The sequence below is a fragment of the Lissotriton helveticus genome, chromosome 11, assembly GCF_964261635.1.
Source record: "Lissotriton helveticus chromosome 11, aLisHel1.1, whole genome shotgun sequence".
Taxonomy (NCBI): Eukaryota; Metazoa; Chordata; class Amphibia; order Caudata; family Salamandridae; genus Lissotriton; species Lissotriton helveticus.
In genome coordinates this window covers 300,359,688-300,382,852 of record NC_136072.1, presented here as the reverse complement: position 1 = coordinate 300,382,852, position 23,165 = coordinate 300,359,688, and the positions used below count along the sequence as shown (strand labels likewise).

The window sequence follows — 23,165 nt, the reverse complement described above, 5'->3', positions numbered from 1 at the left end:
GTAAGTCGAGAGTGTCAAACTTGATAAAAGGCGAACAACAACTGGTAAAACACTACAGCCTCTTAGGGTGCATCATCAAGAGGTACCAGGTGCTCCTATAAAGGTTGGTTCTGCTACCAAGTAGGAGAGAGGAAGGATGAGAGGAACAAAATATGTCCTGGGCATTGAAACCCTTGCTCCTAACTTGAACATACATGTCATGGTATAAAATAAAGAACGTTCAGAACATATCCCATCTTGCCATTTACTGCTGCTCCTTCTGGCTATTGTAATATTATTATGGTTCTTGCAACTTCTTGCACATTTGGTGTCAGTGGGCAGAACGCCCATTGGAATGTTTCTTGTTCCCCTTCCTGATACAGCCGTAGCTGCAGCCTCCATGGCTTCCTTCGGATCCGGAGGCTGCGGACTTGCCTGTGGAAATGACTTGCCCAAAATTACACCCACAATCATGGGATGTCATCCGGAACCCCACATGTAAAAATAACTACAGGCTCCAGGATCCCATAATTGTGGTTGCCCTCTTGGAAAAGCAGTCTACTCCTGGATCTCAAAGCTGTGGGTCCATTGCATGATGGACTGGGATTCTAGGACTATGTGGCCCCACAAAGGCACCTCAGATCTCATGGTTCCTAATATCCTGCAGTAAGGAGTGACCACTCTAGGTCAAATGTGCTCCTCTGTGGGGGAGGTCTGCTGACTATGAGATTCCATGGTTGTAGGCTCATTTTAGAAATAGCAGGACCCTCTGAGGTGGCACACAACCGTCCGCTCCGCTGGTGGAAAATATTATAGCTTTGTACATCCTGCGACTGTATGTAACTCCTGTGGGAAACACTGACCCCTATTGAATTATAGGGTTGCTAGGGCCCTTATCGAAAGGAATGAGCTTCCTGGGATTGCTGAAAGAGACCCCTTGCTGAAAGAGAAGATACCCATCTGGATCATAATCTTTTTGGCAGCCTTTATTACACCTCTGAGATTGTTTTCCCGCACATGGTGTGGTACATAAATACTGTTGTCAGAATGGTGTATCATATATACATTGTATCTTAAGTATCATCTACAAAATATTGTGACATTGGAGTTAATTATAGAAAATCTACACCCAATTGGATAATATGTTTTAAATCATATTCATCACATGATATTCATTATCAATTTTTCTGTGTACAATATTCTGACATAAAGCCTCTGCACACTGACCAACATGATCATCATGCTGTAAAAGTGTCAGGTGTCTGGAAATGAGTGGCCCACTTTAAAACATTAATAGCAAATAATTAATTTCTCCTTATGGATTTGTATATAAAGTTTAAGCTATGGTATGTTTTAGGTCTGGCTTTAGTGAAAAACTTTTGTTTTTAATTAAAAAACACATATACTGTAGATTCCTACTGAATGAAGCTTTCATTAAGCCCTTCTCTTCTCCTGGTCTGCTGTAGTGGCATTCACATTTTGCTTCCACTCACTTCAGCATACAGCATGCATATATAGTTAACTGAAGTAACCATAACTGTGTCCTTAAGTAACTAACTGCTTGGGTCAGTCGTCTTCAGTCACCTTCAATTGGGATGATTAGTTTAGAACTGGCCTTAATAAGCATCAATTTCTATGGTTAAATCCTACCATATGCCTACAGGCTTTTTGCAAGCCATTAAAACGTCTTTAAAAAGAGCATGTATGCATGATTCTCTAAATGCTCTTACCTTTACAAAATTATTTTTCCATTCAGCTGCCCAATTAACCCTGTCAAAAAGAGAAATTTTCGCAACCAATTTGATCAGTTTTCTGGCTTTGAAGTTGAAAGAAATCATTAAATTAAAAAGTTATCAAAGCGATTTTCAAGATAGTAACCTTTTTTTTCCAGGTTTGGAGAATGTAATTCTATGTACCCACATGTGTAAACATGAAAAAACTTTCATTTAATAAAATGATGAAAGGGTTTGTGGATTAATGTGTATCAGTCTCATGAATGATGTCATGAGTGATATCAGTTAACATGTCCTGAGTGATGTACTGTGTGAGGTCATAAGTAGTGCATGATGGTGATGCATGTTTCAGTTAGTGCATGTACATATATATATGTATATGGTTGTATGACAGTACAACGCGGGCTATTACCACGCGTGCCATTACAACGCTGTTTTTACAACGCAAGTCGTTACAACGACTTGCGCTGTAAGCGCTGGATAGTGGAATAGTTTAATTTTCTATTCCAACTCCAGCCCACGTTACAGTAGGGAAGGTGTTGGAATAGAAAATTAAACTATTCCTTGGCCAACAGCGCCCTCCAGCGCAAGTCGTTGAAACGACTTGTGTTGTAAAAGAAGCGTAGTAATGGCAGCGCGTGGTAATGCCCTAGTTCTAGAGGCTGATCCCCTATATATATATATATATATATATATATATATATCCAAACAGAAAGGTTGCCCTCTAGTGAAGACGCCACTGACGGGAAGTTTAAAACCTTTAATTGAAGACTCCAGTGTTGCGGTCTTCCTCTCCATACCGCATTCTTACAATTGCCCAACGCGTTTCAAACACTGTGTGTCCTTATTCACGGGCTTGAGGAAAGGAGCACAGACAGTCCGTTGTGGTGAGCACCTGATAATGTTGCTAAGTCCCGCCCCCAGTGGGCGTATGCAAACGTGCATTCTGGAACTTGTTGTTTCACCACAAATATTGTCGTGCCCCCAAATTGCTCCAAGTCTTACCCCAGTGGGTTGGATATGAGCCAAAGACCTGCAGCGCTGGTTATCACTGTCATTCAACACGGAACAACCCGTTCTTCAGGCAAGTCAGTTGTCTGATGCCTGGATCCGCTTTGGGTGGTGGCCGGGCGTCTTCGCGGCCGAGCAAGCCGCTAACATCCAAACAGAAAGGTTGCCCTCTAGTGAAGACGCCACTGACGGGAAGTTTAAAACCTTTAATTGAAGACTCCAGTGTTGCGGTCTTCCTCTCCATACCGCATTCTTACAATTGCCCAACGCGTTTCAAACACTGTGTGTCCTTATTCACGGGCTTGAGGAAAGGAGCACAGACAGTCCGTTGTGGTGAGCACCTGATAATGTTGCTAAGTCCCGCCCCCAGTGGGCGTATGCAAACGTGCATTCTGGAACTTGTTGTTTCACCACAAATATTGTCGTGCCCCCAAATTGCTCCAAGTCTTACCCCAGTGGGTTGGATATGAGCCAAAGACCTGCAGCGCTGGTTATCACTGTCATTCAACACGGAACAACCCGTTCTTCAGGCAAGTCAGTTGTCTGATGCCTGGATCCGCTTTGGGTGGTGGCCGGGCGTCTTCGCGGCCGAGCAAGCCGCTAACATCCAAACAGAAAGGTTGCCCTCTAGTGAAGACGCCACTGACGGGAAGTTTAAAACCTTTAATTGAAGACTCCAGTGTTGCGGTCTTCCTCTCCATACCGCATTCTTACAATTGCCCAACGCGTTTCAAACACTGTGTGTCCTTATTCACGGGCTTGAGGAAAGGAGCACAGACAGTCCGTTGTGGTGAGCACCTGATAATGTTGCTAAGTCCCGCCCCCAGTGGGCGTATGCAAACGTGCATTCTGGAACTTGTTGTTTCACCACAAATATTGTCGTGCCCCCAAATTGCTCCAAGTCTTACCCCAGTGGGTTGGATATGAGCCAAAGACCTGCAGCGCTGGTTATCACTGTCATTCAACACGGAACAACCCGTTCTTCAGGCAAGTCAGTTGTCTGATGCCTGGATCCGCTTTGGGTGGTGGCCGGGCGTCTTCGCGGCCGAGCAAGCCGCTAACATCCAAACAGAAAGGTTGCCCTCTAGTGAAGACGCCACTGACGGGAAGTTTAAAACCTTTAATTGAAGACTCCAGTGTTGCGGTCTTCCTCTCCATACCGCATTCTTACAATTGCCCAACGCGTTTCAAACACTGTGTGTCCTTATTCACGGGCTTGAGGAAAGGAGCACAGACAGTCCGTTGTGGTGAGCACCTGATAATGTTGCTAAGTCCCGCCCCCAGTGGGCGTATGCAAACGTGCATTCTGGAACTTGTTGTTTCACCACAAATATTGTCGTGCCCCCAAATTGCTCCAAGTCTTACCCCAGTGGGTTGGATATGAGCCAAAGACCTGCAGCGCTGGTTATCACTGTCATTCAACACGGAACAACCCGTTCTTCAGGCAAGTCAGTTGTCTGATGCCTGGATCCGCTTTGGGTGGTGGCCGGGCGTCTTCGCGGCCGAGCAAGCCGCTAACATCCAAACAGAAAGGTTGCCCTCTAGTGAAGACGCCACTGACGGGAAGTTTAAAACCTTTAATTGAAGACTCCAGTGTTGCGGTCTTCCTCTCCATACCGCATTCTTACAATTGCCCAACGCGTTTCAAACACTGTGTGTCCTTATTCACGGGCTTGAGGAAAGGAGCACAGACAGTCCGTTGTGGTGAGCACCTGATAATGTTGCTAAGTCCCGCCCCCAGTGGGCGTATGCAAACGTGCATTCTGGAACTTGTTGTTTCACCACAAATATTGTCGTGCCCCCAAATTGCTCCAAGTCTTACCCCAGTGGGTTGGATATGAGCCAAAGACCTGCAGCGCTGGTTATCACTGTCATTCAACACGGAACAACCCGTTCTTCAGGCAAGTCAGTTGTCTGATGCCTGGATCCGCTTTGGGTGGTGGCCGGGCGTCTTCGCGGCCGAGCAAGCCGCTAACATCCAAACAGAAAGGTTGCCCTCTAGTGAAGACGCCACTGACGGGAAGTTTAAAACCTTTAATTGAAGACTCCAGTGTTGCGGTCTTCCTCTCCATACCGCATTCTTACAATTGCCCAACGCGTTTCAAACACTGTGTGTCCTTATTCACGGGCTTGAGGAAAGGAGCACAGACAGTCCGTTGTGGTGAGCACCTGATAATGTTGCTAAGTCCCGCCCCCAGTGGGCGTATGCAAACGTGCATTCTGGAACTTGTTGTTTCACCACAAATATTGTCGTGCCCCCAAATTGCTCCAAGTCTTACCCCAGTGGGTTGGATATGAGCCAAAGACCTGCAGCGCTGGTTATCACTGTCATTCAACACGGAACAACCCGTTCTTCAGGCAAGTCAGTTGTCTGATGCCTGGATCCGCTTTGGGTGGTGGCCGGGCGTCTTCGCGGCCGAGCAAGCCGCTAACATCCAAACAGAAAGGTTGCCCTCTAGTGAAGACACCACTGACGGGAAGTTTAAAACCTTTAATTGAAGACTCCAGTGTTGCGGTCTTCCTCTCCATACCGCATTCTTACAATTGCCCAACGCGTTTCAAACACTGTGTGTCCTTATTCACGGGCTTGAGGAAAGGAGCACAGACAGTCCGTTGTGGTGAGCACCTGATAATGTTGCTAAGTCCCGCCCCCAGTGGGCGTATGCAAACGTGCATTCTGGAACTTGTTGTTTCACCACAAATATTGTCGTGCCCCCAAATTGCTCCAAGTCTTACCCCAGTGGGTTGGATATGAGCCAAAGACCTGCAGCGCTGGTTATCACTGTCATTCAACACGGAACAACCCGTTCTTCAGGCAAGTCAGTTGTCTGATGCCTGGATCCGCTTTGGGTGGTGGCCGGGCGTCTTCGCGGCCGAGCAAGCCGCTAACATCCAAACAGAAAGGTTGCCCTCTAGTGAAGACGCCACTGACGGGAAGTTTAAAACCTTTAATTGAAGACTCCAGTGTTGCGGTCTTCCTCTCCATACCGCATTCTTACAATTGCCCAACGCGTTTCAAACACTGTGTGTCCTTATTCACGGGCTTGAGGAAAGGAGCACAGACAGTCCGTTGTGGTGAGCACCTGATAATGTTGCTAAGTCCCGCCCCCAGTGGGCGTATGCAAACGTGCATTCTGGAACTTGTTGTTTCACCACAAATATTGTCGTGCCCCCAAATTGCTCCAAGTCTTACCCCAGTGGGTTGGATATGAGCCAAAGACCTGCAGCGCTGGTTATCACTGTCATTCAACACGGAACAACCCGTTCTTCAGGCAAGTCAGTTGTCTGATGCCTGGATCCGCTTTGGGTGGTGGCCGGGCGTCTTCACTAGAGGGCAACCTTTCTGTTTGGATGTTAGCGGCTTGCTCGGCCGCGAAGACGCCCGGCCACCACCCAAAGCGGATCCAGGCATCAGACAACTGACTTGCCTGAAGAACGGGTTGTTCCGTGTTGAATGACAGTGATAACCAGCGCTGCAGGTCTTTGGCTCATATCCAACCCACTGGGGTAAGACTTGGAGCAATTTGGGGGCACGACAATATTTGTGGTGAAACAACAAGTTCCAGAATGCACGTTTGCATACGCCCACTGGGGGCGGGACTTAGCAACATTATCAGGTGCTCACCACAACGGACTGTCTGTGCTCCTTTCCTCAAGCCCGTGAACAAGGACACACAGTGTTTGAAACGCGTTGGGCAATTGTAAGAATGCGGTATGGAGAGGAAGACCGCAACACTGGAGTCTTCAATTAAAGGTTTTAAACTTCCCGTCAGTGGCGTCTTCACTAGAGGGCAACCTTTCTGTTTGGATGTTAGCGGCTTGCTCGGCCGCGAAGACGCCCGGCCACCACCCAAAGCGGATCCAGGCATCAGACAACTGACTTGCCTGAAGAACGGGTTGTTCCGTGTTGAATGACAGTGATAACCAGCGCTGCAGGTCTTTGGCTCATATCCAACCCACTGGGGTAAGACTTGGAGCAATTTGGGGGCACGACAATATTTGTGGTGAAACAACAAGTTCCAGAATGCACGTTTGCATACGCCCACTGGGGGCGGGACTTAGCAACATTATCAGGTGCTCACCACAACGGACTGTCTGTGCTCCTTTCCTCAAGCCCGTGAACAAGGACACACAGTGTTTGAAACGCGTTGGGCAATTGTAAGAATGCGGTATGGAGAGGAAGACCGCAACACTGGAGTCTTCAATTAAAGGTTTTAAACTTCCCGTCAGTGGCGTCTTCACTAGAGGGCAACCTTTCTGTTTGGATGTTAGCGGCTTGCTCGGCCGCGAAGACGCCCGGCCACCACCCAAAGCGGATCCAGGCATCAGACAACTGACTTGCCTGAAGAACGGGTTGTTCCGTGTTGAATGACAGTGATAACCAGCGCTGCAGGTCTTTGGCTCATATCCAACCCACTGGGGTAAGACTTGGAGCAATTTGGGGGCACGACAATATTTGTGGTGAAACAACAAGTTCCAGAATGCACGTTTGCATACGCCCACTGGGGGCGGGACTTAGCAACATTATCAGGTGCTCACCACAACGGACTGTCTGTGCTCCTTTCCTCAAGCCCGTGAACAAGGACACACAGTGTTTGAAACGCGTTGGGCAATTGTAAGAATGCGGTATGGAGAGGAAGACCGCAACACTGGAGTCTTCAATTAAAGGTTTTAAACTTCCCGTCAGTGGCGTCTTCACTAGAGGGCAACCTTTCTGTTTGGATGTTAGCGGCTTGCTCGGCCGCGAAGACGCCCGGCCACCACCCAAAGCGGATCCAGGCATCAGACAACTGACTTGCCTGAAGAACGGGTTGTTCCGTGTTGAATGACAGTGATAACCAGCGCTGCAGGTCTTTGGCTCATATCCAACCCACTGGGGTAAGACTTGGAGCAATTTGGGGGCACGACAATATTTGTGGTGAAACAACAAGTTCCAGAATGCGCGTTTGCATACGCCCACTGGGGGCGGGACTTAGCAACATTATCAGGTGCTCACCACAACGGACTGTCTGTGCTCCTTTCCTCAAGCCCGTGAACAAGGACACACAGTGTTTGAAACGCGTTGGGCAATTGTAAGAATGCGGTATGGAGAGGAAGACCGCAACACTGGAGTCTTCAATTAAAGGTTTTAAACTTCCCGTCAGTGGCGTCTTCACTAGAGGGCAACCTTTCTGTTTGGATGTTAGCGGCTTGCTCGGCCGCGAAGACGCCCGGCCACCACCCAAAGCGGATCCAGGCATCAGACAACTGACTTGCCTGAAGAACGGGTTGTTCCGTGTTGAATGACAGTGATAACCAGCGCTGCAGGTCTTTGGCTCATATCCAACCCACTGGGGTAAGACTTGGAGCAATTTGGGGGCACGACAATATTTGTGGTGAAACAACAAGTTCCAGAATGCACGTTTGCATACGCCCACTGGGGGCGGGACTTAGCAACATTATCAGGTGCTCACCACAACGGACTGTCTGTGCTCCTTTCCTCAAGCCCGTGAACAAGGACACACAGTGTTTGAAACGCGTTGGGCAATTGTAAGAATGCGGTATGGAGAGGAAGACCGCAACACTGGAGTCTTCAATTAAAGGTTTTAAACTTCCCGTCAGTGGCGTCTTCACTAGAGGGCAACCTTTCTGTTTGGATGTTAGCGGCTTGCTCGGCCGCGAAGACGCCCGGCCACCACCCAAAGCGGATCCAGGCATCAGACAACTGACTTGCCTGAAGAACGGGTTGTTCCGTGTTGAATGACAGTGATAACCAGCGCTGCAGGTCTTTGGCTCATATCCAACCCACTGGGGTAAGACTTGGAGCAATTTGGGGGCACGACAATATTTGTGGTGAAACAACAAGTTCCAGAATGCACGTTTGCATACGCCCACTGGGGGCGGGACTTAGCAACATTATCAGGTGCTCACCACAACGGACTGTCTGTGCTCCTTTCCTCAAGCCCGTGAACAAGGACACACAGTGTTTGAAACGCGTTGGGCAATTGTAAGAATGCGGTATGGAGAGGAAGACCGCAACACTGGAGTCTTCAATTAAAGGTTTTAAACTTCCCGTCAGTGGCGTCTTCACTAGAGGGCAACCTTTCAGTTTGGATGTTAGCGGCTTGCTCGGCCGCGAAGACGCCCGGCCACCACCCAAAGCGGATCCAGGCATCAGACAACTGACTTGCCTGAAGAACGGGTTGTTCCGTGTTGAATGACAGTGATAACCAGCGCTGCAGGTCTTTGGCTCATATCCAACCCACTGGGGTAAGACTTGGAGCAATTTGGGGGCACGACAATATTTGTGGTGAAACAACAAGTTCCAGAATGCACGTTTGCATACGCCCACTGGGGGCGGGACTTAGCAACATTATCAGGTGCTCACCACAACGGACTGTCTGTGCTCCTTTCCTCAAGCCCGTGAACAAGGACACACAGTGTTTGAAACGCGTTGGGCAATTGTAAGAATGCGGTATGGAGAGGAAGACCGCAACACTGGAGTCTTCAATTAAAGGTTTTAAACTTCCCGTCAGTGGCGTCTTCACTAGAGGGCAACCTTTCTGTTTGGATGTTAGCGGCTTGCTCGGCCGCGAAGACGCCCGGCCACCACCCAAAGCGGATCCAGGCATCAGACAACTGACTTGCCTGAAGAACGGGTTGTTCCGTGTTGAATGACAGTGATAACCAGCGCTGCAGGTCTTTGGCTCATATCCAACCCACTGGGGTAAGACTTGGAGCAATTTGGGGGCACGACAATATTTGTGGTGAAACAACAAGTTCCAGAATGCACGTTTGCATACGCCCACTGGGGGCGGGACTTAGCAACATTATCAGGTGCTCACCACAACGGACTGTCTGTGCTCCTTTCCTCAAGCCCGTGAACAAGGACACACAGTGTTTGAAACGCGTTGGGCAATTGTAAGAATGCGGTATGGAGAGGAAGACCGCAACACTGGAGTCTTCAATTAAAGGTTTTAAACTTCCCGTCAGTGGCGTCTTCACTAGAGGGCAACCTTTCTGTTTGGATGTTAGCGGCTTGCTCGGCCGCGAAGACGCCCGGCCACCACCCAAAGCGGATCCAGGCATCAGACAACTGACTTGCCTGAAGAACGGGTTGTTCCGTGTTGAATGACAGTGATAACCAGCGCTGCAGGTCTTTGGCTCATATCCAACCCACTGGGGTAAGACTTGGAGCAATTTGGGGGCACGACAATATTTGTGGTGAAACAACAAGTTCCAGAATGCACGTTTGCATACGCCCACTGGGGGCGGGACTTAGCAACATTATCAGGTGCTCACCACAACGGACTGTCTGTGCTCCTTTCCTCAAGCCCGTGAACAAGGACACACAGTGTTTGAAACGCGTTGGGCAATTGTAAGAATGCGGTATGGAGAGGAAGACCGCAACACTGGAGTCTTCAATTAAAGGTTTTAAACTTCCCGTCAGTGGCGTCTTCACTAGAGGGCAACCTTTCTGTTTGGATATATATATATATATATATATATATATATATATACATACACTAACTGACTTTTAGACAATGTTGTTTTCGTACAGTGCGCGCATTCATACAAAAAATATTCACAAACAAAATAACCAAGGTCAGCAGCCAATGCGTGCTTCATGAGTAGAAGTTATCAGCAAAGGTTTTTAACCGGAACCAGAGCACAAGACACAGGGATATAAAATCTGGTTTGAAGATCTGACCCCAGATGTAGCTCACTATCCAGTGAGTCATCTGTTAAACAGGCTGGAGTAACGTTAGTCAGTATTTTTATGGAAAGGAAAGGGAATTCAGTAGCATCCTGGAACATTCTGTCTGCTTAAGCAGTGGGGACAAAAAAACGAAATAAAAACTACCAAGAAAAGGCTCCGGTTATTTTGTTTTATGTGGGATTGTGAAGACCACTAGAGAGCACCGTTTATAGCGACCGATTACTGCGGGGGGGAAATGACACGAGAGCTGAGAACCAAGTAAGAGTGCGCACTATCTCAGAGTTATTCCGCACAAGCGCTGCATGGAACAGGTGGATTTCATCAGTTTCCTAACCTGGCTGCATTGCTCCAGCTTGGGCTTTGCCCGTAGACATTCATTCCCAAGCATATAACTCTAGAGCAAAATAAATCTCCTTCAACACTTCTGCAGTTGGAACCATTGTATGAGCTGTGTTTTACCCATTGGAAGAAGTATAGTTTGCTCAATTGTCGTGGAACTACAGAGGAGCTTTGTCGTATCTTGCTTTATGAAGGGCACACAATGTTTTGGAAGTAATCTCCTAATCACTGAAAGCCTGTGGAATTTTTCCTCACATTTTTTGATCAAGGCTAAATAAGAGTTTTGCAAATTTGTTGTCGGAGCCAGAGAGCACTCAAGGATTGCAGACAGCTGAATAGGGTGAATGAAGGTTGATAGAGTCCTATTACTAACTTTGCTCTAGCTCCTTTGGGAGTCATTCTGGGGCATGTTATCAAGGGCTATGATATTTTTATCGCCACGTTCGCGTCCGTTTTTGGACGAAATGCGACGATAAAAATATTGCTTTATTTACAAGAGCACGCTAACGCGTGTTCAATGGGATTAGCGCTGGCTTCAACATCGCATCGCGTTGCATCACTAATGAGATGCAAGGGAGGCGTGTCCCGTGAAACAACATGGGATATTATCACTAACCCTGATTCTCTCTATTTTCAAGTGTATCGCTAACACGCATAGCGATATTAAAATCAGCGCTAACCAGGTTTTTCGCCGGTTTGTATCGCCTGCTATTTTCCTTACTAAGCCATATGTATAATGGGAGGTGGATTGTTTTCCTGAATCCACGTCTCCCTATCGATAGGGTGTTCCCTAACGCGGTTTTCTATCTCTGGAATTCCAGCGGTTTCGACTCTTTTGCTGCCTTTGCCTGGGATTCTATCGCCTCGGCAATGCACGTTGTTGATAGTGCGCTCACCAGGCGATAGAATCCAGCGATATCCAGCATTAATTTTTTTCACGCTACACACGGCCAGCGATAATTATCGCTGGCCGTTGATGATATGCCCCCCGTTATCTCTCTCCCTGCTTGAGTAATGTTTTTTGTTCGGAGTGCAGCATCATTGTCACTGGTAACTGCTATTCCATTGTAGGATCTCCCTTCTCCTTGTCCACTGTCGCCAGCTGCTGGGGTTAGCACACCCGGCAAAACTCATAAACTGCAGAATCCCACCGCTTAGAAAGGGTTGAAGGCCGGATCGATGAGCCTGGTGTACCCAGGGCACAAGTCCTAAAAAAAGAAGTGGGGGGACGCTGACGTCACAACAGGAAGTGACGTCACGAAAGGTGGGGTTGCACCATCAGACTCATTGCCTCCCCTCGCTCACCTCTTAGATGCGATTGCATCATAGAAACCAGCATGTGAGCAGCGTTCTGAATGGGCTCCAATCTCGCCCCACAGAGGCCAAATAGTGAATGTGTGGCTCCATTTGCTCCCAGTTATCGAGCTCCTGGAAAAATAAGTGGGGGACGCCGTCCACCAGTGTGGTACCCCGACTCGAGCCCTGGGTGTACCAATGGCTGTGTAGTTCTAAATACCTACAAGAGATAGATCACACTTAAGGGTATGGATAATGCAGTCCTAAAGCCTTCCAAATGAAGTTCATCTTATCCCCCACCAGCACACAGAGGGACTTTCTTACAAGCCCCTTGCACCTCCGGTGCATCAATTTTTATGTCATAAAGTGGCACACCGGCAGTGCAAGGGGCGTGTAAATAAGCCCCAGAGGGCAGTGGCAGGTCGCCGAGGGAGTGCAGCGGTGGGGTGGGGCGGGTGGGGCAGGGGAGGGGCAGGGTGGGGGTGTTGTGGAGTCCGACATACGATGGACAGGAGTAAGGTAAGTAATTAAATAAATAAATAAAACAATTTATCTTGCGCGCGCTGCATCGCCGAGTTGGCCATGCAGCGAGCGCAAGGTAAATTGTTTTATTTCCTTAATTACTTACCTTACCCCCCATGCCCCGCCCCCCCCCCCCCCCCCCGCAGCACTCCCTCGGCAAGCCGCCACTGCGAGAGGGAGCACTCCAGAAGAGCAGTTTAAGGACAGGTGCAGAATGGATGGTGCAAAGCTAACATTCCCTGACTTGCATCAGGCAGGAAACGCCTGCCAGGAGAAAAGTGGAAAACTCTTTGCGCTTCTTGGCCCATTCCCAGCAAGTCTGCCTCACGCCGGGGAAAGAGATGGCTGTTTCCTCTGGAACGCGCCATGTTTACAGACGTTTGGCTCCTATAGGCATGGCCGCACCAAGTTCAGACACAATATCATAAACATTTCCCAGGGTGCACGGCAGAAAATTGCAAGTGCCTAATCCAAATAAATGAGAGGAAGTAGGTTGGGAAAATTCACTTGCTGCAAGGGATTCTGGGAGCTTCGAACTGGTCTGAAACTATGTTTTCCAAGAGCAACAGCTCGTTCAGTCAGAATGGGGCGTGTGATGAAATTGACATTCCTGCCTTGCCAAAGGGGCCACGAAAGTCAGTTCAAATATCCTTTTCTTGAGTACTCCCAAAGGGGTGTGGATTCATACCACGATCTGCTGAGTTTAAGGTTGAGCTAGGGGTTTTGCTGGTGTGAAGAGGTGAAACGTCGACATATATTAATAATGATATAAACAGCGACACTAGCACACCAATATGAACGCTCCTGTATATAGCCTACACCGTACTGACAACTCCCCTTAGATAGGGTGGAGTCATTATCACCCAACGTCTGCATCAACTTCAGATGGATGAATCATTTCTTAATGAAGTGCTTTTATATAATGCTGCAGTTCTACCCTTTCAGAGTACTGTGAAAAAGGTGATGATACCAGTCTCGTTAATGGGAATCCACTTCATGGCCGCAGAAGGGTGCATGGCTGGATTAGCTTGGCTGATGTTCAAATGTCCCTGCAGATCACTGCAGAGGGTACCAGTGGGCATTCAACGAGCCCCCACGCCATCTCCGGGAAGCTGCATGGGATGTGCTAGGCTATAAACCTGTGATCTGCAGGTGGCACACAGACACTGAACCTACTTATCTGTCTCAACAATTAATTGCATTAGCGCCAATCCATGTTCATACACCATAAGGAGTTTTTTTTGTGCCTTATAATGTTCTTCCTACCTCCTGCTTCCCTCTCTCTATTCCACTTTGTTTCTATCAACTCTATTTTTCTTCTGGTTCTAACATATAATTTTCCTATTTTCTATTTTAGGGATTTTTCCACAGACTACCTGACTTGTGACTGTAACCTACGCTGGGTGGTCGCCTGGTCAAAGAACAGCTCTGTCCAGATCTCGGACCGGACGCTCTGTGTGTACCCCAGCCTCCTGCAGGACATGCGACTAAGGAGCTTGAGGGAGCGGCAGCTGAGCTGCAGTGAGTATCCACAGCACCTGCTCCTGCAGGGCATCTCATCCACCCAGGGGAGGCAGCTGGCCAGTTATACGTGACGTAAAAGGACCTTCCGTTGTGGTGCCCTGACCGAGCACAGAGAAAGAGAGAGAGAGAGAGAGAGAAAGCTCACTGTCAGCATCTGATCTAGTATCCCTCTTATATTGACCCCTTGTGAGATTGTGGTCCAAAATGCCCATGTCCCGAATTCACATGTGCTCCCTAACAAGTTCTCCAAAGTGCCATGGTGTCCTTGCACATGTTTCCATTCACGCTTCCATTTGAGAGTCTGAGGCAGGGGTTGGAACGCAGTCCCACTGCACTGTATGTGTCTGTGTACTCTGTCTTATTGAATATTGGAAAGCTTTTTTTTATTTTTTATTTTATTTTAAAAGTTTTATATAGTGCTAGCTTAACCCGTAAGTATCAGAGCGCTTTACATACACACAGTAAAAAGCAGAATGACATTACGTTACATAGTAGGCCGGCAGTAAGGAAGCAAACCATAGATACAAAAAAATACAGCATGTGCAAAAAATATGCAGTGCAGCGGAGGAGGAGAGAGCAATAAGAGAAAAGGCGAGAGTGACATAGTCCGGTCACCCACTATCCATGAATGTCCAGAGAGAGAGGGACAACTCGGATAAAGAAGACTAGGTTAGTTGACGTTGGTCATGAAAGTATTTGTTTAGGAGATGGAGTTTCAGGTCCCTTTTGAAACAGGAGAAGGAGGGGTTGCATCTGAGGACTCCAGGGAGAGTGTTCCATATCCTGGGAGCGTTGCCAGAGAACGATCGGTATTGGGTGGTTTTCTTTTTCAATTTCGGAGGAATGAGAAGGAGTGAGTTGGAGCTTCTTAGTGTTCTGGATTGACCTGCTCTGCTCAGTTTATTATTTAAGTAGTTGGGGTCAGGAGAGTGAAGGGTTTTGTGTGTGATGCAGGCCAATTTATAGATAGACTTTCTTTAGTAGCAGTCCCTAAACTCTGAAAGTTTCATTCTTTTCATCAGTAGAGGTTTTGTCCTGGATGTGGGGTTGGTAACAGCCAGGTGTATCACTTCACATATGTTAACTCACAGGGAACGGCCTTGAGCCCGCCGCTGCCTTGTTCACAATGTAGTGAATGACAGTGTGTGTGTCAAATGCTAAAAGTCTAAGCTCAGGGTTCTTCAAATTAATGAACTCTGGGCAATGATTCAGTTATGATTGAATTAAAGTAAAAAATAACACTATCCTTAGTCAATATTATTCAAAACCAGGAAAAACAAAAAAGATATTTCGGATCACAAATATAAGAACCTTTCAGTATCATTCCTTTCCATTTGTGCTAACAATTATGTAGCACCCATCTCTGATGCCACTCCAGTAACTATTCAGCAGGCTTTTAAATGCTTAATGATGCTGTATGTACTCCCCTGCAGCAAGCCTAGTTCATAGTGTAACCATTTTCACTGTTAAGGGACGGAGACTGATCCTTTCTTCTACTAGCATTAATAAACTGCTCATGTGTTCTCTCTGCTCTTCTATGTGTGTGTCTGTTTCCTAACAAATTTAGTATAAATGTATGTGTAAATTGCAATCACAGGTTCTTTGTCTTTTCTGTCCCACAATAGGCACCCCAGAGCTGCACACCCACCTCCTCATCCCTTCCTTGACACAGGTGGTATTCCAAGGGGACAGGCTGCCATTCCAGTGTTCTGCCAGCTACCTGGATAACACTACCCACATCCAGTGGTACCACAACAGAGAGCCGGTGGAAGAGGATGAAGAGATGGGGATCCTACTGGAGGATAGCATTATCCATGACTGCACATTCATCACCAGGTTGGTAGAGTACTGGGTGTGAAGATCTTCCCCCTTGCAGCCACTGAAACATCAAGGGCTGCAAAACACAATCACATTGTTCACAAAACTGAAACTCACTAGCATAGACTTTGGGCCTAAGACAGAAATCTCTGAATATTTAACATAAATGCAAGACAAAATTAGCTGAGGCAGCCTCCATCCAAAACAAACTCATACCCAATGGGATAAATATTCTGAAAAATAATTTCCTTTCTTAAGAGGCAAATGATTACATCAAATAATGTATTTGCATCTACCTAGAGTCTGTGGCAGAATACTCACTGCTTTGGGATGTGGGACAAAAAAGTATGTGATGCGTGAAGGAGATGTCTAAGCTTATCTTTATCTCACATCTGTGCTCTCTCCTTCACTTGTCTCAAAATACACTATCTGAATATATATTTTTGTCTCCATGTGACCAGATAATGTTGTCACATTCTGTAGTTTCATAGTCTTGTCCTAAGTGCCTACTATCAATAGTTCACAGATTGTAATTTTTTCTTGATCTGGAGCACACAGACAACCCCAGATGCCAGAGTTTATCTTTGCACAATCTGTTTTCCAGCTCTCACAGATACCAGCAGTTGCATGGCACCACATCATGCCTTGACAACTACTGATCAGCAAGCATTGTAGTCTCTGTGTGTTTATAGTTACATGATAACCAACAGTGACCATGTGACCACATATTCACGGCTATCACATTAGCAGGTTGTAGAAAAATATTGTTAAGTTACTGGATAAGATGACATTTCAAGCATCAAAAGGCTAGATTGTAGCAATGACAGAAGTAGAGCTGAATGCTACTGCACCAGATTAAATGAATGTACGTTTTTTGTAGGCCCACATCCTACTTTTTTGTTGCTCTTGAATTTGCTTTCTAGCATGTTCTCCATTAGTTGCATAATTTATAAGCTATCGGTAGCAACCCTGGCCACAGGTGAAGTGGTTTGTTATCTGACCATTTTATGCTTGTTTTTTCACTTTTGTATCATTTCTTAAAATCTGCAGCACTGTTCTTTTTTTTGTTTTTTTACATTAGTTCGGGTTTTTGTAAAGAAGCATGAAGATTATTCAGATGCAGCATCAGAGAACTGGACACTGCACCGAGAAAAAATATATTTCAAAAGATCTTCCACTTAGAGTCATTGATAAAAAAGATTCAAATTATGCAAAAGATAGCAAATAATTTTTAAAAGAGCTTTATTGTAAACTAAGAGTGTAGTGGCGTAGCAAGGGGGGTGGTCCGCCCTGGGCGGCAGGAGTTTTGGTGGCAGCGGCCTCCTTCTGCTCTTACATGCCATCTCGGGGGTGGCAATCATCCCCACCTTTAAATTGCTGCCATCGTGGGCGGCAATCAACGCCCCATCTCGCCAGCATCCCACTCTTTATTGGGGCAACAGTGGGGTGGCAAACACAGGGACCACCATGGGCGGCCACAGGGCTAGCTACGCCACTGAAGATGTGGATGCAAACTCCAAAGTTTAAATGTGTCTTTTTTGTTCCAGGTGGTTCCTGCTTACACTGCTAGTAATTTACCTACTCATTAACTGTCCAATGTGAAGGTCTAGACAGGCCAATGATCCTTAATGAGGGTTGAGGAAGAATCTGTTACATAGGAAGCTTTGGACTAACATACTACTGAATATCCGCCGCTGCCCGTTCAGGTAAGAGCGGTGGGGCCGGGTGGGGGGGATTTTGAAAGACGCAGACGAAGGAAACGTATTTATTTAATTTTCCCTCATTGTCGTCTATCAAATCCTCCCCCCCACCCGGCCCCACCGCCCCACTGCTCTTACCTGCACAGGCCACAGCTGCTGAATCATCCTTAGTCTTTTCTGTGGGGGGTCGGTCGCAACATTGCAGATGATATATTGAACTATAAAAATATGGCATCCAAAATATTCACTGCCACTGTATCATTAAGACAAGTTGTGGAGTTTTGAATACAAAATCTATGCTTTTCTATATTGACTAACCTTGATGTGAAGTTTAAAATACTACGGGCCTGAGTTAGAGCTTGGCGGACGGGCACTCCACAAACATGGTGGATATCCTGTTGGTCTTACTTCAAGAGAATTAGAATATAATGCACTTGTAGAAAAGCAGGTAGAATATGATGGAGAGTTGTCTGCCAAACTCTAAATCAGACCCTAAAACTTTAATATCCTGCATGTACTTACCAAGATGATATACTGGTAGTCAATATTGTGGAGGCAATATTTTTACAGGTCCATATTTCAGCTGTGATAATGTGACATTCAACCCATTGTGAACTGTGCCAGGCATGTGACTAACAATCCTCCAGCCCTACAATTCTTTCTGAAGCACATCTTCTCTTGGTATATGATTGACACTACCACAGCCGTTGCAGATATAGGATTGTCTTATTCTCTTATTTAATTCAGAATGACTTACGTTGTTTACTGAATTGGGGAACTACATCTAAGTCTTGCTATAGGTCTTCAAAGAGCTACTCCTTATCAGGCTCATATGCTGACTCTTCATACATCTTATTACGTCTTCATCTCAGATCAGTCGTTATAGCTGATGTCCTTAACTACATCTAACAGACTATGTACCCTTGTACCGAAACTATCTAACACATAATACTCAGAGGCTACCTTCAGGGACTTGTCGAACTATTGCATTGTATTGAAATATTTAATCAGTGCTTACTACCCCTATGTGGAGTGCTGCAGTGCTTGTTTATATGGGTTGCGTGCCACACTGTATAGAGTGTGCGGTTGGAAGTGTGTTGTTTTTGTTTTGAGCCTATGTGAGAAGTAGTTCCATATTGTGAATGATGACCCACAGAGATGTAGTTATTGTATTATCGGATGCAGATCTTAGCTGTGTGAATGATGAACAAGTGTGAGAGATAAGCATGACGTTTATGGCTTTCAGTAAGCTGCCAACTTTGAATAGATGCCTTTATGGCATTTCTTATGATCACAGACCTCTTCGCTGGTACTGCTTCGGGATGTCCATTCTAGGTTATTGTGTTTAAAGTTTAAAATCTTGACCAAGCAAAGGGTAGAAGGAGATCTGCTGGGATGGACTTTGTTAATATCATCTCATATCTGAATGTCATTCTGAGATGTCAAGAAGCAATGATAATATGTAGCTTGTTGGGACCTGCTGTGGTGGGCTAAATTATATTTAGGGCTCCTGGTTTTATGGTATATATTTTTGGACATTTCCATCTCTATTTATCCATATTAGTTTTTGGTCATCGTAGCTGTATGTATCCATATTTATTTTGTGCTTTGTGTGAAAAATGTGGATCCAATGGGTATATTTCCACATTTATTTAACCGACAAATGTTTACTTATATTTGATTGTCAAATGAATTTTAGCCATTTACAATTAATACAGTAATTTGAAACCACTTCTATCACAGAACAGCTAAATCAGCTGTACTATTTCAGGTATGAAAGCTTTATTAGGTGTTTTGAATTTTGTTTTACACCCCCTTCCTATCAATCTTCACAGCTATTGACCTAGCACTCATGACTGATAGTAGTGAGTATCGTCCAAAAGAAAATGTATTTTCCATGTTGATCCATATTTACAAATAAATACTGACAAGAAAATGAATCTTTTTTTACTGTATTTATCTATGAGAATCAGTAAAAATGGAAAACTGGAAGCCCTAATTATATTCCTCTGTTAGCCACTGGCATGTGAAAGAACTCTTGGGTTACTATGTGCCTAATCAGTTTGTGGTGTGTGATTTATTACTGTGGACTGGTACAGTACTCGGTGATGGGCATACCCATAGCGGTTTTGCCTTCTAAGACGTGAAAGCAGTGGTGGCTGGTAAGAAACAGTGGCGGGGCGGAGGGAGATAGGTGGTTGAGAATAAAAAAGAACAAAACCTTACCTGCTGGTTGCGTCGTAAGCCGCCGCCTCTTCGCCACTTCTCCTCCATCGCAGGAAGCACCCGGGCTCCCCCAAGCCAATCACAGCGGTACAGTGCAGCATAATGATTGGTTCCTCAAAGCCAATCACAAAGCTGCAATGCAGTGTTGTGATTGGTCGGAGCACCGTGGTTTGGCAATCAGATGGGAACAGGGTGCCTGTGCATGTTCCCCACCCAGGCTGTAATGAAGCGTGGGTGCAGAACATGCAAAGTGCAGATGACTGTTTGGCCAGGTGAAGAAGGCCGGCCAAACAGTCAAGCGCACGTAGAGTGTGCTTAATACCTCTCTCCCTGGCCCCTGGTCTGGCCAGCGCCACCCCTCCCCGCAGCTGGGAATAGAAATAAAATGATAATAACGTTCTGTTATTATCAGTTTATTTTTCCTCTCCACTACACTTAAAGCAGTGGGGCGACACTCCTCCGCCTTAGCGGAGGAGTCACCTCGGTGTGAAAGTGTTGAGCAGCAAAAAGGAATTATTAAGCATTCTGTATGAATTGACTTCCTGATTGCGAAATGTTACGGTGTTAGTATTAGTGTGGGCGAGGAGTAGTATATATTGTATTGTATTGCATTTGTGTAGGGCTTACTACACCGGATGAGACTTTGAAGCACTCTGTGCCGGGCAGTATGCTGATCTAGAGCCCAACGCTAGTGTTTTTTTCAGTGGTTATTGGGATTAGTCTTGTGCACTTAAGGAAATCATGCCATGTATTTACTTCAATTTCTATGTGGTAGATTAAATTAATTGGAATTTGGTGCAATCTTTAGTGGTGGGGTATGTAAATTCATGCAAATGTTTGGCGGTAATAATAGATTAGCTACAGGAGATTATTTGTGTGTTTGCAGGGATATGACTTTTAAAGGAGCGGTTGTAATCTTTGAAATTAGGTGCGAGCAATTTTCTGAAATACAATAGTAGGGATTAAGGTGAAAATGCATGTGATTTGGCATGGGCTGTGCTCAGAGAGAGGATGCATACAGAGGATGGAAATTAAAGGAGTGTTTATTTGAAATTAAAAGGAAAGTCAATAATTAAAATGTTTAACTCAATTTTCACAAACATATAAAAGATACATTTTCAGATTTAATGCAAACAGAGGATACAAAACTGTTAAAAGAAGCGCCCTTATTTGCATATGAAAAAGTGCTATATTAGCTACTTTTGACTAGCATTAGAATATGGAGGATGGTCTATCCCCTTAAAGGCTGCTGCTAGCCCACCTCTTAAGCAAGCAAGTTCAACACGGTCTCCCACCACACCCTCTGCTCAAAAATCCACAATGCCGGCATCAGCGACAAAGCCCTAGAATGGAACCGCTCTTTCTTCACCAGCTGAACGCAGAGAGTCAGACTTTCACCGTTCAATTCAGAACCCACAGAGATCAGCTGTAGAGTGTCTCAGGGATTTTCCCTGGGCACCACCCTCTTCAATATCTATATGGCTTGCTTGCAGCCATCACCAGAAGCCATGGACTCAACATCCTCTCCTACAGCATCGACACCCTGCTGATTCTCTCCCTTAGAGTCAAACCCACAGCTACCAAGAGCAGCTTTCATAATGGGATGAAGGCAGTTACCACCTGGATGAAGGACAGCTGCCTCAAGCTTAATTCAAACAAGGCCAAAGTCATCATCCTGGGCTCCCCTCCCTCCACCTGGGACAACTCTTGGTGGACCGCAGTGCTCTGAATCCCCCCACACGTACGGATCACAAACGAAACCTCGGCATCACCCCGGACTCCTCACTCTCAATGACCATCCAAATCAACGCTGTTTTGTTCTCCTGCTTACACATGCTCCGCCTCCTTCATAAGATCTTCAAGTGGATTCCCACCGAGTCCAGGAAAACGGTCACCCATGCACTCATCAGCAGCAGACTCGACTACAGCAATGCACTCTACGCTGGCACCACCCAGAATAAAAAAAAAAAATGCAGCCTGTCCAGAATGCCTCCGCCAAAGTCATCCTGAACATCCCATGCCGCAACCACATCACCGCCCACCTGAGACCTTCACTGACTACTTGTCAACAAAAGAATCACCTTCAAGCTTCTCACACATGCCTACAAAGCCCTCAACAATGTCGAACTGTATACCTCAAGCACCGCCTCTCCTTCTACACCCCCACCAGACAGCTTTACTCTGCCCAACTGGCTGTGGCCACCATCCCACAGATCTTCAAGACCACAAGTGGAGGAAGATCCTTCTCCCACCTTGATGTGAAGACCTGGAACCTCTGCACCTCAGGCAAACACCATTACTGCCGCAATTCAGGAAGGCACTCAAGACCTGGCTCTTCGACTGAACCGCAGTCCAACCCCTCCCCCACTCAGTGCCTTGAGACCCTCACAGGTGATTAGTCGTACTTTACAAGATTACTGATTGATTGATTGATAGATTGAGTAAGAACAGCTGATCAGCTCAAGTGCTGGAAGTTTAAAGTAATAGCTGGACGAAAGGCAGCAGTAACCTCATGATCATAGCAACATCATAGTGTATAATAGGATAAATAATGCAAACACGGAAAAGGAAATCCTGCAAATTCTGGAACAGATGTCTTCTGATGTTACCATTATAATTTGGCTCACTGTATTAATTTCAAAAGTAAAGCGGTACATGAAGTCAGTTACTTAGCAGGTTCTTACACAGGAACTTGTTTCCTTCAAAAATAACATGTCTTTATATGTGGACAGTACACGTGTACATAATTTCAGTTGCTCGGCAGGATGTAGAGGCTGCAGAAAGTAAACCTCTCAGTGAACCCTCAGGCCTACATCACTGGTCGGTGTAGATCGGTGCAGTCAGTGGAGGAGTTTAATTGGTTTCTCTGAGAAATTGACATGCAACTTACTTGTCAGGGCGCAGGTGCATTGTACGGATTAGGGCAGTACACTGCTGCCAACTGTATTGGGGAAAGGGAGTGTGCTTTATGCTGGACACACCCAACCCAGCCTGCCACCTGCTTCCTGTGAGCTGCAGCTTTGTACCTTAATTGATTAAGATATTTGTAATTAGGGTTTCACTGAAAAGTCGAGTTTTCTGAGATGCTCCTATTGTGTTTCCATCATGTAGTTTTTGAAATGTCTGTGCTACCTTTTTGCCAAGCAACATTAAGACTGTATAGGAACTTTTGACCCACTGACCATAGCTGGCAACACAGTAGGCTGAATTAGTTTCTATGTGTAAAGTCTGTTTCCTTGATATAAAAACACTGTGTTTTGGCTCACAATGTCCCTCCATCCACCCCAGTAAAGCCCTAGGATTGCAGTGCCCTATTCT

General features: G+C 46.1%; 1 protein-coding gene across 1 annotated transcript in view; it reads left to right on the top strand.

Moving 5' to 3' along the window:
• ADGRA2 (adhesion G protein-coupled receptor A2) overlaps nucleotides 1–23,165 on the top strand; it is a 503,592-nt gene that overhangs the window by 397,906 nt on the left and 82,521 nt on the right. The window contains exons 6-7 of the mRNA XM_078665416.1: nucleotides 13,937–14,100; nucleotides 15,729–15,939. Coding sequence (XP_078521542.1) covers nucleotides 13,937–14,100; nucleotides 15,729–15,939 — 375 coding nt within the window. The remainder of the gene's footprint in view (nucleotides 1–13,936; nucleotides 14,101–15,728; nucleotides 15,940–23,165) is intronic.